We start from the raw sequence: 17916 nt of genomic DNA, 5'->3' as shown, positions 1-17916 counted from the left end.
AATATGTCTGTTTGCTCCAAGAGGGAAGTGCCTTAAGGGTTGCAGCGCAAAAATCGAAAACGCTTGGAAATAGTAGCGCATAAATCAGAGAATTATTATGCATAGTCAGAGTATTTAATTTTGCAATTTTAAACGATTTAAGGGTGAATATGTCTGTTTGCTCCAAGAGGGAAGTGCCTTAAGGGTTGCAGCGCAAAAATCGAAAACGCTTGGAAATAGTAGCGCATAAATCAGAGAATTATTATGCATAGTCAGAGTATTTAATTTTGCAATTTTAAACGACTTAAGCGTTAATATGTCTGTTTGCTCCAAGAGGGAAGTGCCTTAAGGGTTGCAGCGCAAAAATCGAAAACGCTTGGAAATAGTAGCGCATAAATAGCGCATAAATCCTGTGTATTTAATTTTTCAAATCAATTATTTTTAATGGGTGGGGGGGCTGACTGACTGCCTACTCAGCCCCCCCACAAAAAATTTTTTTTTTTAGCTAAATGGAAGGAGCGCAAAAATTTTTGTTTGCGGATATGAATAGCGCATAAATAGCGCATTATTCCATAATTTTTTCATTAAGATTTGGTTAGGTGGGGGGGCCAGCTAGGCAGACGTCGATGATTGCTAGATTTCAGTTATTTTGTATCGACATTGCATTAGGTGCAGTATGTATTAAATTCATAACAAGAGGGATTTATATATTTCTCACGCACGGAACGAAGCTACATAATTTTTGCGTTATATATTGCATTGTTTTCATACCGCTGGAACTAATTTGGACATGCTATTTTTAAAAATAATCGATACCGTCTGTCGCTCCTAGTACATATTGCAAGCTGTTGCAATAACACCAAAGCCGGCTCTATATGTTTATATAAGTCTTTCATATATAATACTTAAATATGTATATATATATATATAACATAGGTAATAGTTTTCTATGTGTATATTTGTATGCGCGATATTCCTACTTGTATCCCTTTACTTGATAGTGAGCATAACGAAATAGAAAAAAGTAGACAGTAAAAAAAAGCAGTCATATTTTTGCGCAGGGACAAATAGAATGCGCAACTGTAATAAAATTTAGTAGCTAAATATTACAGCGACTGCAACTATAGGGCATAGATATGTCAGCAACACAATCTCAGAATATGTCGTTAAAAATTTAATATACATAGTTGGACGTATTTCCTCGTTTTACTTTATTGTTTCCAAAATCTCGTTACGGAAATATTTTTTATTTTATATTGTGCTGCATTCATGTTTGTTTTTTCTTATTAATTCATTACTGTAGAGTGTAGTATGAAGGGTCATGCCAATTTTTATATTTCATTACACTGTTTTTATTTGTATTTAGTATTTAAAATAATGGATTACGTTTTAAATCGTATGTATAAATTTAGTTTATTAATACAGATTTGATAAAATAAATGTTATGATTAATAGAATAATATCTCGCGAATTATGTGTCTATATCCTTATCAATCTTTTCTTTATACTTTACTTTATAATGGTAAAGCATTATTACGCAAATCTCATTATCATTTCTGTATTATGAATCTAAAAAAATCATATTGTGCGAATAATCCACATCATCATACGCAAAGTGCATAGTCAGGGTACTAATAGCTCTTCTGCGATCATGATACTGCATAAAATTCAAATAGTTTTATTTATTTTTTGTCATTATGATTCGATAACAATGTATTTGGTAAAATTGATGGATTTTTGCTAATGAGATTTTTACGTAACGAGATTTTAATTATATTTTAAAATACTCTCCTGCTGTGATCAAGGCAAGCCAAGTAAAATAAATGTTACGTAATGTAAAATTATAGTCTGTCTCTCTCTCTTTCTCTCTCTCTTTCTCTCTTCACATGATTTTTACAAATTTTTTGACAAATATCTAATTGAATTTCTCAGTTTATTTTCTATTTTTTTTATTGTTTATTGTTTAAAATATATCGAATATTTTATGTTTACTTGTTTTGGAAAATTATTTATCGGAAATTCATTGAATTATTCATGCTTCGAATACTGAATGACACCTGTGTACAAATTTTAACAGAAGTATCTCACAGCAATTAAAATTTATACAAAATTACAAAAGCATCTCATTAAATTGAGAACACTAACATTTATGTGACATTTCAAACGGGCAATTCAATCCTGATTGCGAAAGTAAGCAAAACACATCAACCAAATTAAATGATGGAATTTACATTACGAGTTGAACCTAGAATATTTGAATTATGTTAAATGCCATTTCTCTTTCGTTAACGTAATCCGTCCAATCTCACGCTCGGAAATAGTCCAAGGAGTTTGTAATGAAATGAAGTAATTTGCAAAGTCGCGATGGCTTTGAATTACATTTTCGCGTATGTCAAGTTTATAGTTTAATTTAGTGTAAATCTTTTTATTTAGCATTAAAATACGTCTAATGTTTGATAAATGAAGCTTACTTGAGTGTATTTGTCGCGCATTTTAAATTACTTGCCGCTTTCAGTGCTGCATACAAACAGTTTGCCATTTGCTAACCGCAAGCATTGTTCTTGTTTTATCGTCATTTTGATACGGGCGTAGAGACGACGTGTCAACTGCGCGAGCATTCAGCAATAAAAGTTGTGCTGTCTCGCGCATTTACATGTGTTCGTAATTTTTTCACACGGCGAGAAATGTAACTCTCTTTGAGCAAGTGTGAAAGTATCCGGAAAATGACGGGACAATGCTATACATATACAACTTTACGTGACAATGAAATGTAATCTGGTAATACACTCGGGTTTTTGAAAAACATTAGTACTCATTACAACGAGTATAAAACGCAATGGATATGTACGGTAAATCAATGCAGCATGACTTTTAATAGTGGTTTTACTTGGTGAAAATTATTTACTTGCTGAAAACATTTATCTACGCCTCGCGTGAGGAGGAAGGAAATTTCTACTTCATGCTACGTTCTACTTCATCATAATCTGATGGCCATGTGAGACGTGTTAATTGACACACGATATTTCACGTTAGCTGCGAAGCGGGGAATCGCAACTCATTCCGACGAATATCACCTTCCGTCATTAATCACGCGATACGTTCGGATTAATCGATTGTCGACAATACTTCCGCCGCGTATCACAGGAAATACAGCGAGCGAAGCGTACGGAAGTATCGCGAGAGCTGCTCGTGTCGTTGGCTATCGCGTCCGTCCGTCCCGTTTTATCACCGCGGCTTGAAGAGTGCGAGTACCTCGCACATAGAGTTAGTCGCGCGCACGAGTATTTTGCCCGTAGAGGAAAAAAAAAATAAAATTCTGCAGGTCCGCCCGTGTTTGCGTATACGCGCGGCTCTGTGCGACGTGAAAATTGTAATCTGCACAGAGCAGATAGCCGAAGTGTCCGGTAAACGCCGGGAAATACAGTATACGCGCGAGAGGCTCATTCTGCGCGTTGTGCCGCGTTATAACTCGGAACAAACTACGCGAGTAAAAACAAGATATAATTTATAACAGATACGCGCAGGGCGATGGAAGATCTACGTGAAGCATCATCGTGAGCGAAACTTTTATGATTGATCGTTCAAGTATATTTGGGACTTGAATTAACGCACGAAAGAAATGAATTCTGTAGACTGTACTGTATAAACTGACTAGTATTCTTCAAATAACTTGATTAATTGTGGATAAACAAGAAAACGAAAATCGCAAGTTGGAACTTTTCTCGAAAATTTATTCCCTGAAAGCCGAATACTACAATAATTTATATTTTATAGTGCAACTTTATTCATTGATATTATCATGTCCAGAACGTTAAATGTTATCGTATCGACTCGCATCTGCGAAATAGAATTTACAATCCGCGTCTGTAACAAGGCGTATGTGGTTCATTCAACATCAAGCAACATTGACGTTATCTCTCGGTTCATTGACCTGCAGTCTGTCGCTGTCTTTTTCGTTTAAATGCGTTTCGGTGATGGATGGTTTCGAGCTATATAACTGTCGGCTTCGGAGCTTCGTTGGAACTGAATGTGAGAAGCGCTTGCGCGTAATCTGAAAGAAAGTGAGACGTGGCGAAAGTCAAAAAGAGAATACCCAGTAAGAAAAGTTACATTGAAGAAGAACAACGGAGAAAGAGAAAGACAGAGAGATAGAGAGAGAAAAAGAGAGCAGATAAGCGAGGAAGAACTAGAAAGAAAGAAAACGAAAGATGACGTAGAAAGAGAAAAAAAGAGGGAGGGACAGTAAACGAAATGGGAGGGACAGAGACAGGCTATTCCTTCACGGCCGAGCGACAACGCGAATCATTTTCCCTTAAAGCTCCCTTTTGCTCCGGGGCAGTCTTCCGTTTCGAAAGCAATTTGCCCTGCCGAGTGCCGTGCCACGTATATCTACCTACGCGGATCCAACGGACTGGCAAAAAAAGGCTCCGGACTCGTTACGTTTCCGAGCGAGGTAAATTCAGGGTGCGAAGCGTAGAAGGAAAACAACCATTCTCTCTCTCTCTCTCTCTCTCTCTCTCTCTCTCTTTCTCTTCTTTCTTTCTTTCTTTCTTTCTTGGCGGAACCGCGAAAGAAGACGGTCATTTTCCATTAGGCTTTCGGATGTACCGGATGCAATAACTTTCTCTCGATGCGAGTGGTAAAAATTCATTTGACCGCAATTCGCCGCTCCTATGAATTATCGGTATATTGATTTATTGTACCACGATGCTGGACATTTTGATGAAATGTTCAATCGTTAGAACCTTTAATCGATTCAGCCTTTGCCGATCTTATAATCAGTATTTCGATATTTCGAAGTATTTGCTGTTAACCACGAAGATATTTTCTATTATTTCTGCGCTATGCCTGATTAATTTGCGTAATTCCTTTTATTGACAATATTTGCACGTTAAACTCGTTTACTGTTTACAGAGGAGGCATTGACCTATTAACAGATTTCTAATTAGCAAGGTAAATTAATGAATAAATAATTATTAATTACAATATATTCATTTCATACATAATAAGGTGCCAGATGCGCTTGATATCATTACAAATTAAACATAACATATGGAATATACATATGCCGTATGGAATGTTTGTTTGTCTAACTATTCTTTTTCTATAAATATCATTTCACTTGAAAAATCAAGTATGTATATATATATTTATTTTTTAAATTGATGTGACAAAATCGTTAAATATACTCTCCGCGTACATCTGTTCTTTAATTATGACAGATTCAAGCAAGGATAATAATTTGCTATAGATCACGCAACCTGCTTGAATAGATCACGCGATTGCAATGAGGACACGTAATGTCCATATACCTGTCGGAAGAAGTAAAAAAAGAAACGAATTATTGTGTGATGAAATGAAAGTGTCAAAAGAAGATTTTTACGATTGTAGAGTAGAAGTTTTTTAACATTTATGCACGCCATTGTGCTCGTTCCAATTTCTAGAAATAATTTAATTTTGATATTCGTAGATTAAACAAAATTTAAAGAATTAATTATTTTAAAAATGTGACAAAACATATGCATATGTGTGTGCGTGTTCACTTTATAAAAAATGATTTTGTACCATAAAATTTATAGAAGATGTTTTTAAATTTATATTTTGATTTATTTTTTAAATATCTAAAAAACAAAAATGTAAAAATTTATTTACTTCCTCTAATTTACAATTAAGAAGAAGAAATGAAATTTTTGTATTATCGTTGCATGTGTGAACTAACCATTGATGCAATACGATAACATCTTTATTATTTTCACATGTGGTAATTTTTCTGTGCCACGCAAACGCAACACCGGAACTGCTGTTGAAGCGAACGTGATCTGAACAATCTGCATTCTCGCGATCTGCAGATTGCATTTCCTGCTTTCTTCTGTTTGAGCGACAGCAACGCCCGAGCTTGTTCCGATTTTAACGTTCGACAAAGTGTATTTTCGCGCGGTGAACAGGGAGCTCTTAGACGCGCGCCCCGTATGCAAAATAGAAACGCGGGAATAGAAGAATCGGTTTTACGTGATCGATAAATCCATTCTCTCCGTCGCGTACGTGTGTTTGCTCTGCCAGCCAGCTCCGACAAGACCGTTTTCCATTCGCGTGTCCTATTCACAAGACCGTGTGCGGTGCCGCGATCGACGTTCCGTCCGCCCTCGTCGGAATTATTTCCATGGAGCTTGGCAAAGCGAGATGACATCGCAATCGCTGGTCTCCAACTTCGAGATTTCGCATGCAGAAAGTTGGTTGTCTCCGAACTGTTTGATGTTCTTTTTTTGGACCGAACATCGACGAATCACACTAGACTGCACCGCCATCCATCGACGTTGCGTATACATATACATAATACTTCTGCATTTGTGCTTAATCTCTTATAAGCTTTCTGGCTTCTTCAAGAAACTATTAAAGTAGTAGATCCAGTAATAGATCAGAAGTTAGGAGTGAGTTGTAAGCAATTTAATAGGGTGTCATAAGGCAATAATAAATCAGTAATCAATGAATGCATGAAAATAATCAAATTTTATTTTTTACTCTTTGAAGTGGAATCTTAATATAAAGAGAGAAATCTCACTCTTAAAGATTAAAAATTCTACTACTGTTTTCAAGATAAGAATGACAGACACATATTGCTTTTTAATTGGTCAGTCAGAACGTAATCTAAATAACTTAGATTATGACCAATTAAAAAGCAATATGTGTCTGTCACCTTTATCGGGAAAACTGACTGGCATAACATGAAAACTGAACAATCTAATACTTCTTCTGGATACAAGTTTCCTAAGATTTATGATTTATGATTCTAACTTACCATTAATGTAATGAATGATGATTAACAGCTTATTGTAGAGATAGCATTAAAATATTTAGATACTATTTTTATATCATTCTGTATATAATTTTACATGTTATATATTGATCTGAGTACAATAATTATATTAGAAGATATAATTATGCTTATACAGGGTGTCTCAAAAAAACGGATCGAAACACAATGGGAACGTAGATTGGATCAAAGGGAACAAAACAGTTTTGTACCATTTTGCAGTTTCCCGCCGCTCGGCCGGCGCGTCATGCGATCGGTGGGGACGGTAGGCCGTCCTACCGGCAAGCAGTACATGAGTAGGCTGGTCGGACGCTTGTATTCGCCTATCTTTAAACGTTAATATCTCGTTAAATATTGCGTCAACTGCAAAATGGTACAAAACTATTTTGTTCCCCTTGATCCAATCTACGTCCCCATTGTGTTTCGATCCGTTTTTTTGAGACACCCTGTATAAATGTAATTATTTAAATGAGGAAAGATGATGAAGGGAATCTTTTTATTGTTTTTATTATGGTATTCAGAAATATTGTTTTTATCGACTCTTAGCGTGATACGATATTTCAAAAATACTTATTATACATCAATAAACAACGAGAAAAATGATTATTTATTTATAATTGGTTAAGGAAATATTTTTCCATTGTTTATTAACGATTGTGTTATTTAAAGCAAGTCGATATCATTTTTCTTTTAAAGTAATATCAAATTATATTTCTAATTGTATATCGGAAACGTCAATTTCGTGAACACTGTCTAATTGATAAGGATACATCTTATGGATCATTATGTGCCAGTCTTATCATATAGGTCGAGATAATTGCAGCGAACTGGGATATGCTTCAATTATAGTAGCAAACAATGATAAACGATGTATCGAGCTTGACAACTCGAAGTATCTAGTTTCGTATACGTTGTTAATTACTTTCCACCCACTAATTATTACTTTTCCTTGATATGTCTTATCTCTTATTAGTAACGTCAGGAATAATATATCTGTAAACGAAATACTGCGGGAACTTGTATATTGGAAAATCAAAATATATAAAAGTTAAGCATTATATTTTATACGATACGATCTCATGCATTGAATAACTATTTATGTATTATTTATATATTATTAGTCAATCATAATATCGTGAAATAATAAGATGATGAAAGATGATAAGAATAATAGAAATATGGAATTTGCATATTCTATAAACACTATCGAATATCCGTAATGGATAAAAGTAAATAGGAGATGAAGTATCGAAGGGGAAGATGATAAAAACGATGCCGAAGAGGTTTACGAGTATCGATCAACGCTACTATAGATGTCGAAAACGTCTAAATAAATTCGCTTCGCGTAATGCGCTTACTGATATATTACCGGCTTTATAAGAACGAGCAAACTCATTAGAGAATATATATGACAAAAAAGAATTATTATGAGAATCTGATATTAACTACACAGGTTTGTATGATTTTGTAATTTGAAAAACAAGAATAATATTTTTTATAATTTTTTGTACGCTGAATTCAAATTCACAAATAAGAATGTTCTGTCACGTCAAATTTAAAAGAAAGATAGGGTTGAAGTTTTCCAAAAACTCTTTTTAGGGCAGTTTTAAAACTTCGTAGTAGATAAAGCTGATGATTTATAGACTTCGAAAAATCCATTGTATGTTGGATTCGTCAGCTACGAATTTTCAAAAATGCATTTTTGGGGCGTTTTAACTACATTGTTAAATTCAAATATCAAATTATGATCTTATTTGAATTATTTTTAATCATTTCTATAGTTGCCATTGCTCCTACTCAAATTTAGTTTCTTACATACTAAGTGTATACGTTAATATGGATGAGGAGTTCACTTTGAAACTAATTACAGAAATGGATTGGATTTACATTTTGACACATAGAAGTTAAATTTAACTTGGTTGCCATTGCTCCTTTGATATCAGTGCATTTTTCTCATAAGCTTGATATGATAGAGTTTCTTGTTATGATTTGGATTCGGCGTATATAAAATTACGGGAAACTACTTTTCTTTTCTAGACCGCAGAAAGAAAATTTTGCGGTATTATTAATTTTCGAAAATATTAACTATGACTGATGCATATGCATTAATATAATTTATTGTCAATATTGATATATTACGTCACGCTAAACAATATCATGAAATAATATTGAGCAGTAGAGCGATTGGTCAGTACATTACAATTACTAATTCATTTTCCTCAGTTTTAACAAACTTCCTCTATTTCGAGGAAGAAAATTTGTCGATTTAATTAAATAGGTTATCTTGTTCTCGTTAAATAGGTTATCTGATAATAATTTTACATAGGGCTGTCTCAGCTGTCACTGACTTTTGTTAGATATGAATAATCTTGTGTGATATCTTTTAGGGATGAAAGCAGAATTAAAGATCTTATATTTACTAGATAAGACCAAAAGTCAACCGGTCTATACTTTCAGTTTAAGCAAAAAGTAAATCGCGAGTTTGACATAGATCTTGATTAGAATGGAGAATCAGGTCAATTAAGATGTATCACTTCTCCGGCTTTTAATTTAAATATTATTTTAACAGATTCTTTAAAAATAAATAAATTTCACAAATTTAATTAAAGTATAAATTTTTATTTGTAATAATTATAATTATCCCGAACGCATCTGAATGGGTCATTGTATATTATTTTTCTTTAAATTATATTTATTAAATGAACATTGTTAACTTGCACCTCATATCTTACAGTTTGCCATTTATCGATTGCCAATATAACACTCTGCGGATGGGAAAATATGAAATTGAGAGAATATTGAAATTACTTTCTCGTTAACGAACGCGATTCGGTGGGATAAAGTGTCGAATATATGTTTGACGATGATATTGCAAACGCTACTCTTACACGTACACATTCTCCTCTACGTAAATATAAATAAATACATTAACAGAGAAGTAACTAATGCTATTGCATCCGTATCGAATGGTACCCGACGCTCGATTATCTTCAAAGCTTTACCGCAGTTTTACAAAACCTTCTGTTCGTATTGTAAAGCTGATTGCTCCGAGGACTTTGCGAGAACTGGCTTTTGTATACGTTTTGACTTTACAACTCTCATCTCTCTAGAATTGCAATACAGATTATTCATTACGGAGTTTGAGTTCACTTCGTACTCTGCATTCTATAAACGAAATTCTAGTAACTTTTTGCTTTGATTTACAACATTTGAAATCTTTTTACATTGGAAAGCTTCGCTTTGATAATGTTTTACTTAAAGACTATTTTTTTTTTATATAGAAGATATAATAGATTTGGAAAGAATTCACTATGTATACCATAGGTCGAAGAACGCTGTGGTAAAGCAATGAGAAAAGAATTCCTGTCGGAAGTGCGCTCGGTAGTGCTCTTTCGATGTTTTCTTTTGTGTATACGCGATGGTTCTTCAATCGTTGAAGAAATCTTTTGGTTTGGTGCGACTCTGTAGCTACCAACAGTTGTCAGAGGGAAACACGTCCAAGGACCGATCAGGAAAGAGGCGCGGAAACATCGCCTATTGATTGCGTTCGCACCTTGGCGCTGCCATGGCACACAGTCTCCCACGATATGTCAAAGCGACTGGCATCGATCGTACGGCGCTCACCTTGTTACCCGTTTCATGGCTCACCTCGCGATAGCTTTGTGAGGGGAAATCCTCTTCTAACAAAATTCAATATCCCCGGCGGCTCAATACGCTCAGGAACAGCATCAGAAGGGCGTGCAATTCAAGAATCTGCGTGCGTCTTATCGGCGGAATTCCTGACATCGCGGAGAAAATTCTTTCGCAATTGAAGCGCGCCGCCTGTTTTCGATGCAGTTCGATGAACCTTCCGACAAAAATGTCGCGCTAGAGAGAACAGATTGAGAGGATGCGAACTATCTACGTTGTCACTGTTAAATTTATAATATCAGATTTAACTCAATTTAAATCGCCACTGCTTCTACTTAAACATATCGTTATTTTATACTAAAACAATGGAGTCAAACAATTTAAATTGACAGTACAAAGTGTTAAATTTAACCCAATTTGACTGTTTAACTTCTTTGTTTTAGTATAAAATAACGATATATTTAGTAATGACGACTTAAATTAGGATAAATTTGACACTATAGATTTAATAGTGTACTTTGAACCGAGATAACGCAATAATATTATTCATTCTCTCGACTCTAATATTCAGATTTTGACTTTAGCCTTCGACGATAAACGTGTAATATTTACTTTTGCTGTATTTGTTGCAGCAACGTATGTTTGCTTTTAAACTATAAATAATCAATTAATCTACATCCGCGTTTCTAGTTACTACCGTCTATTTTATTCGTTGTTTGGTTATGTATAATCGTGCACGATTCTCCGATCCGTGCAGAATATATTGCACTATCAAGCATTTAGAGACCTTCTCTAAATGCTAATCCTAATTGCTACGCATGTAAACACCACGGAGACTCTACTTGAATTTAATCTCTCGACGCGAGATAAGGCTGGTCTACCTTGAGATCTCACGATGCCGACGCCCACGTGCTGATACGAGCTTTCACTCTCTTATGTATGACGTCGCATGCGAGCGTGTATGACACGTATCGCTTACAAGAATATCTCTGTACAAATAATAATATCCTGAAGAGAAAATGTAATTAACAGAAAGTAAACTATCATATGTAAAGATACAATATCTTATTCTAACACTGTTGATTAGTTTTATCTTAGACATTCATCTCTTTGGAGAACATTATTTTATTTTTAGCTAAGATTTAATTAAGAATCATTAAAGTCACTCTATGCTTCTATTATGAATGTGACATTAGTTTCTCTTCAATTCTGAAATTTTTTTTACAAGTTTGTGCATTTCGTATTTGCAAGCTATTATACATTTAATTTTTCTTTTATTAAATTTCATATCTTAGTAGGCATTTTTGGAGAACATTATTTTATCTTTAATTAATTAATTAAGAATTGTTAAAGTCACTTTATGCTTTCATTTTGAATGTTTACATTTTTTTAATTCTGCAATTTTTTTTACAAATTTATGCATTTGGTATTTGCAAACTACGTTTGATTTTCCTTTTATCAAACAAGTTTTAATATTTTAATATGCATCTTTGGAGAGAATATTATTTTTAATTTATTTTATTTTTAATTAATGAAGAGTCGTCAAAGTCGAAAATTGATTATCTTTTAATATTCGACTTCAGTTTTCGTAGTCCTACTGTCGTATGACGTAATAACTCCTCTATTCTTCCCTTTTTTTCTATTTCTGCTTTTCTTTCTCTTGATATATATCTTTCTCTTACGCACAATACATATACAATAGTTCCTAGTTCTCCGTTACATAATACAAAATTTTCCCTTCCATCTTTCGTTCCGCCAGCCGTCGCAGTCGCCGTCGCTGTTACCGCTGCCATCTCCTTGTCGGTTCTTTTTCCGCTCTCCTAATACCACTCAAAGCCAATATACCTTCCTACTTGCCTTCGTAATGGCCCATTTGCCAAAAAGGGCATTTTCCTTGGCGCACAGTGACGACGTGCTCTTAACACCTACCATAATCGACTTTCCCGCGTAGCTCCACGTAGCGGATGTAATTTTTCGGTAAATTTAAAATCCAACGTAGCGATACATCATATTTCAGCTGCCATCGTTCTTACTGCACTGCTGTCTTTACAGAGCGGTCTTGTCTAGCGTAATTTCGCCGCGACTTTCGGTTCATGTACGTGAATATATATTCGCCCAAATTTATCATCGTGCGTTTCTTACGACGCGCAGGAACGAGGAAGAGCGAAACGGGCAGGATAAGGCGAGAGGAAGTGTCCGACATTATCGCGACGGACGAGAGTAGAGAGGGTGGTAAAAGTGAAATTATGACTGCGCTAAGTCCGACTCGCCGCTTCTACGGTGCAACTTCTCTACGCGACCCGTTTCTATAATGTAACGATGTGATGTATGTGCTCTCGTGGACCGGAGGCCGGCAAAGGCCGAGGATGAGTTATGAAGGTGGTGGGCCTGCGGACTCTTCGCGGAAGAAGCTAGAGGTGCATCCGGCGTGTTTAACATCCGAAAGAGCCTCGGAGTACGTACTCGACACGTACACCAGGTTGAAAGGATCTTTGCGTCCGTTAGAATTAATATATCGTTGGGACGTGCTGTCAAATTTCTTCCTTCTCTGAGAGAATCTCCTGCCTCTCTGTTTCAGTTTGTCGTTAATTAACAGTATGTCTACTCAGAGATGCTTGTATCTTTTTTCGTAATCTTCAACGCTCGATATGACATGCCTTCTGCAGTAATCTTATTAAAAATATAATAAATTTTGAAATTATAAGAGAAATTATAAGAGAAGTGATAGATTTTTTATTTATTTTTTGTTAGAGTTTATAAAATTTGATATTGAGAAGAATTGGGAAAAATATTTGTAGAAGCTTAAAAAGAATTCTACGTTTAATTCTTTATTAAATCAGACATAAGATCTTTTGCTGAAAATCCTAAAGAATTTGATATTAGATTATAACAGAAACTTTACGAAATTAGAAACTAATGAGACTATGAAAAATTATACGGAGATTAAATCCGTGCTCATATAATATATTTTAATTTAATAATGGCGTTAGAGATGGCAACACGTCAATTACGTATTCTTTAATTTCCGTTGAAATATAATAATATGCCGCGCAAGTTATATTCGCAAATATTAGTGTATTTTACCATGCTACTGTTTTCTTGCGCGGCTATTCCCTGTTGAGAGAATAGTTCGAGAAGATGAATACCTTGTGACTGCTGTGAGACATGCCGGGTTAATGAATAATAAACACCTCGAGTTTTATCTTAGGAAAAATGATCGTGTCGTTAAACTTAATTGAAATATTTTCGCAATATTAAATACATCACTGAACGTATATTTATAATATTATCAATCTTGTGAATTAATAGACATTAAATGAAGAAATATAATATTTTATATCATTTATATAATAATAAATTTTTAGATATATTATTTATTAAAAAATCCTTTTATTTTTTAAAATGAATCTTATGAATTATCTTATAGTACAAATGCGTAAGAATAAATATTCATTTTACATTATAACAAGAAAAATCTTGTTTTTCATTCTCTTAGTTTTTTTTTTAAACTCTTATATATGTCACTCTCTGCATTTCGCCGGGATGCTTTCCTCTTATTAACAGGCTACGAGCGCGCTTTCTCCGTTGTAGAAAGCACAAAATCGTCATGAATATTTCACGAAAGTGATGGTGTAGAAATAAAGGGCAAAGTGGGTGGGATTTCATCTCTCGTCGCGAATATTAAAATACCGAAGCGAGGTAAATGAAAGGTCGAGTGGCGATGTTCGATGCGGAAATAAATGGGATGGCGAGTGAACGTAATCGAGGATGAAAAGCCGATAAGATCAGCTTCGTTTGATGAATGCTGCGAGAGGACGTATGACGCACAATGATCGCGTTGCGCGGATTAATCTCGAAAATGGTCCAATAGTATCCTCAGAACTCTCGGAAACCAACGACAAGCAGAATATCGAAGGATGGAACGACGATGCAATGCTTAGACAGTCAGAGCCTCTGCTTAGATAGTCTGAACATAATCCTGATTCTATTAAGATGGCGGCCCACTTGCCTCTCAAATCTCCGTCCAATCGGGTTCCGCGTATACGCTCTATTTGCTATGCAGAGTAGCTGCTAGACGTGATGGATATCCTGCAGGGTGAATTTCAAAATCCAAACTCATCGTGCCATGGTATAAGCGCCTTCGTTAAGACTCCTTACATTATCTCCTTCTGGTTTTAACTAGGAAGGGCGAAGTATCGGTTAATCATAGATGGATAGTTAATCATGGATGAAGACAAAGGATGAAGAGAAGTGTATATATGATAGCTATTAATTATACAATTTCAAAGGGATGTATTTAAGAGTCTTGACGATGTGCCTTACGTCGTTTAAGAGAAAAGTGGCATGCTTACGCTTACAACTTTGAAGTAGCTAAAGGTAATCATGCTTGAAATGACTTTTTTAAGCGCGCTAGAGCATTTCCTTTGTACTTTGCCCACCTTGTTCCACGCGCAGATTGTGCTTCTGGTCGTGATCGGAGCAGAGTTCACGTGCATACGCATGTTATCGAGCGGAATGATCTTAATTCCGTACTGTGATTCGCGATTGGTGTGCTTGTGGTATCGGTGGCACTTCAGCAGCGTTCGCGTGAGAAACGCGAACCCACGAAACTGCTCGTCGCATTATTCACAATGATTTATCCGTAGAACAACGACGGCTCAGGCTATCGTCGCGATTCTCTCTCTTTCTTGACTGTTAACTGTAAAAATCCGCTCGAGGATTAACGATCGATACGTTTGAAGCATGGTTCATGTTCTGGCACGAGCCTCAAAGGGATTCCATCTCGATCTCCATGCTCCCGATTCTTCAAACGGAGCGCATTATCCTTCGTATATCCGGAAATGCATTAAGCTACGTTCCGTGAATTGCTATAAAAATTGGTTTCTATGATCCTTGTACCTCCGCCGGCATAGATTAAATCTTTTCTCTGAGGATACCGGGATTATTTCAACGCCAATGCCCGCTATTGAATCTATCAATCGATAGCTACTTTTAAAATAATTTTTTTTTAACTTTTTTTTTGAAAACATGCCACCATTTATTTCTTTCTTTCATACTTTGTCATTCATTGTTTTTTTTTGCTTGATGATGAATAAAAGAATTTCGTACTCTAAATCTCATAAAAGATTCATCGCTATGCCATAGTGAAAATGTGCTCGCGTAGGCAAGAGACAAATTGATCGGACATGTAGAAGTAGTAAAGAGTGCTTTTATATTTTTACACTCACTTTGTCTTAGAGTAAAGCGTATTGCTGTTTTTCTGACGTTAGAAAAACTAATGGATCAGGTGGAAGCTGAGTTATCGTAGGAAGCGTTAAGAAAATGCTAGGGTCGAAAGTAAATACCATCTACTTCAACTTATGGTTAGCGTAAGTGCACGGAAATTTATATTTTACTACGAGATTTTCCATGTTCACGATAATGCAACGTGATGTCTATAAAGTGTTGTATCCTTAAAGATATATTTAAAAATATTTTCAAAAGCTTATTTATGGCGCAGCATCGATTATTCGCGCTTTAATATTAAAATTTAATAAGTAAAACTTGGCGTGTGGATAACAATCACTATTTTTTAATTATAGCTGTAATTATCTGCTTGAAGTTAATAAATGTCGTTATTTATTTCTATAAAATTCTACTTAAATGTGTCTTTTAATTTATTGCTGTCATTATTTTCTATTTTACAAAGACTATGTAAAAAATAATCATAAATGTGATATCTACATAAGAAATTGCTTGAGACGGAATTTACGCCGATTTCTGGAGGGGAACCTGCGTGGGTCTCTCTCGGTGCCAATTTCACGGGGAGGCACTTATCCCAAATGGTAGAAAATGACGGGGAATTATTTACTGTAGTAAGGTGAAGTAGCGAAAATTGGGCGCACCCGTTCTAATTTCACGCCAGAGTAACGATCTCAAGCGCAACCATTGACTGAAAGGCAGCGCGAGTTACTAGCTCGCCTCAGCTGCCGTCTATTTTCTCATCCCTCTATATGCTTCATTCAAACTCCTACCCTCCCTCGAACATTGATGTAGAACTCACAAGTTCTCTGGTCAAATTTCGTTGTATGGGAATACCTATGCGTACTGGTGCGCTTATTTAGCTAACTCTATATTAGCAAGTGCTTCGAAAATTGCTCAATAAGTATGTGACGTTAACTTCTTCATATTCGGCTTCGAATAGAAATTGAAGAACGTAATTAAATATAGTTGAGTCCTATTAAAAGCACAAATAAGTTGATTAGAAGTCGAATATTTTCTGTTCTTTTTAATAAAAGATTTAATCGATAAAGTATTAAATAAGTACACTTCACGCATTATATAAAAAATTTTAATGTATTTAATATGAAAAAATATGGAAAATAAGTTTTTTCGTAAAAATACTTTAATAGATGAGGATAGATTTGCGATATGTTTAGCTTTTAGACAGGAAAGATAAAATGCAAATGTCTCGACTTAATCGCTTCCTCTTGGTTCTACTATTATTTTTTGCGTGCCGACTGTGTTGAAAGTTTTATTGTCACTGCGATAATTTTTTATTTCTATCGTGTATTTCATCTTAAACACGCAATACATATTTATAAGCAATACTTGCTGGTGTAAAGTATAGGCTAAACACAATTCAATATGTATTTTTAAAATTATTTATACATTTGGAAGAAATGTTCGCATACGCTTATCAATGTGGAAACTAATGTTTTTTTTGTATTTATATTAATAATTTTATATATTTAAATCTCACAAATGTATTTATTGTTGTTTTAGGTACGTTATCTTCATAGCATTCTCCTCGATAGCTGTTGCTCTTTAATGACATTCTGGGAACACGTCCGTTGCGCCGATTGATGTTGGTATGTAATTTGACTCACATCGGTTGCTTGGTAATGTTCGATACTCAATTTCCGAATGTCCTCCATCAGTGTCTGCTTTGATATTGATCCAATTTGGAATGCTAATCACATGTTGAACGATTAAATTATTGCATTAACATGGCAATGCTTGCATCGTAAAGTGTTTTCACGATGCGCTTCCGACTTCGAGAATATAGAGCGATTATTATCGAGAATATAGAGCAATCATTGGAGATATTACTCATGCTTTTGACAGTTGTATGAGTTTGCATTTATCTCAGTTTGATTTATTATATTTATTAAAGCTATGAAAAAACTATAACAGGATTATGTGCTTGTGAAATTAGTTTTATATTATATACTTAAAAATACATCATAAAAGCCAATTTGATATTTGTCACACATTGCATTGTCACATTTGTAATTGCAATTTAATTAAGAAATTCAGATCTGTCTTAAATTTTATTTATTGTGATTTAATTATCGATTTTTGAGAGTTACATGTGTAGGTATTTAATGGCTTTTGAATTTTGTGACATTTTTCTGTTTTGAAAAGAAAATAACTTAAACAAAAAATCTGACTTAAAAAATCCAAAAATAGATTTTTAAAGTACAATATTAAACTCAGAATTATAGAATACTATC

The 17916-nt window shown here is 34.7% G+C and overlaps 1 protein-coding gene across 2 annotated transcripts in view; it reads left to right on the top strand.

Moving 5' to 3' along the window:
• Invadolysin (leishmanolysin-like peptidase, invadolysin) overlaps positions 1-17916 on the top strand; it is a 290690-nt gene that overhangs the window by 51510 nt on the left and 221264 nt on the right. The window contains exon 1 of one of the 2 annotated variants that reach the window (XM_018457990.1): positions 17246-17271. The exons of the other annotated variant lie outside the window; for it this stretch is intronic. Coding sequence (XP_018313492.1) covers positions 17266-17271 — 6 coding nt within the window. The 5' untranslated portion in view covers positions 17246-17265. Of the gene's footprint in view, positions 1-17245; positions 17272-17916 lie in introns of those variants that run through there. 2 annotated transcript variants of the gene reach the window in all.

This window comes from Mycetomoellerius zeteki, unplaced genomic scaffold (assembly GCF_001594055.1).
Source record: "Mycetomoellerius zeteki isolate Tzet28-1 unplaced genomic scaffold, Tzet1.0 scaffold70, whole genome shotgun sequence".
In the NCBI taxonomy this organism is placed as follows: Eukaryota; Metazoa; Arthropoda; class Insecta; order Hymenoptera; family Formicidae; genus Mycetomoellerius; species Mycetomoellerius zeteki.
Note: the sequence above shows the minus strand (reverse complement) of the source record. Positions and strands in the feature narration are given on the sequence as shown.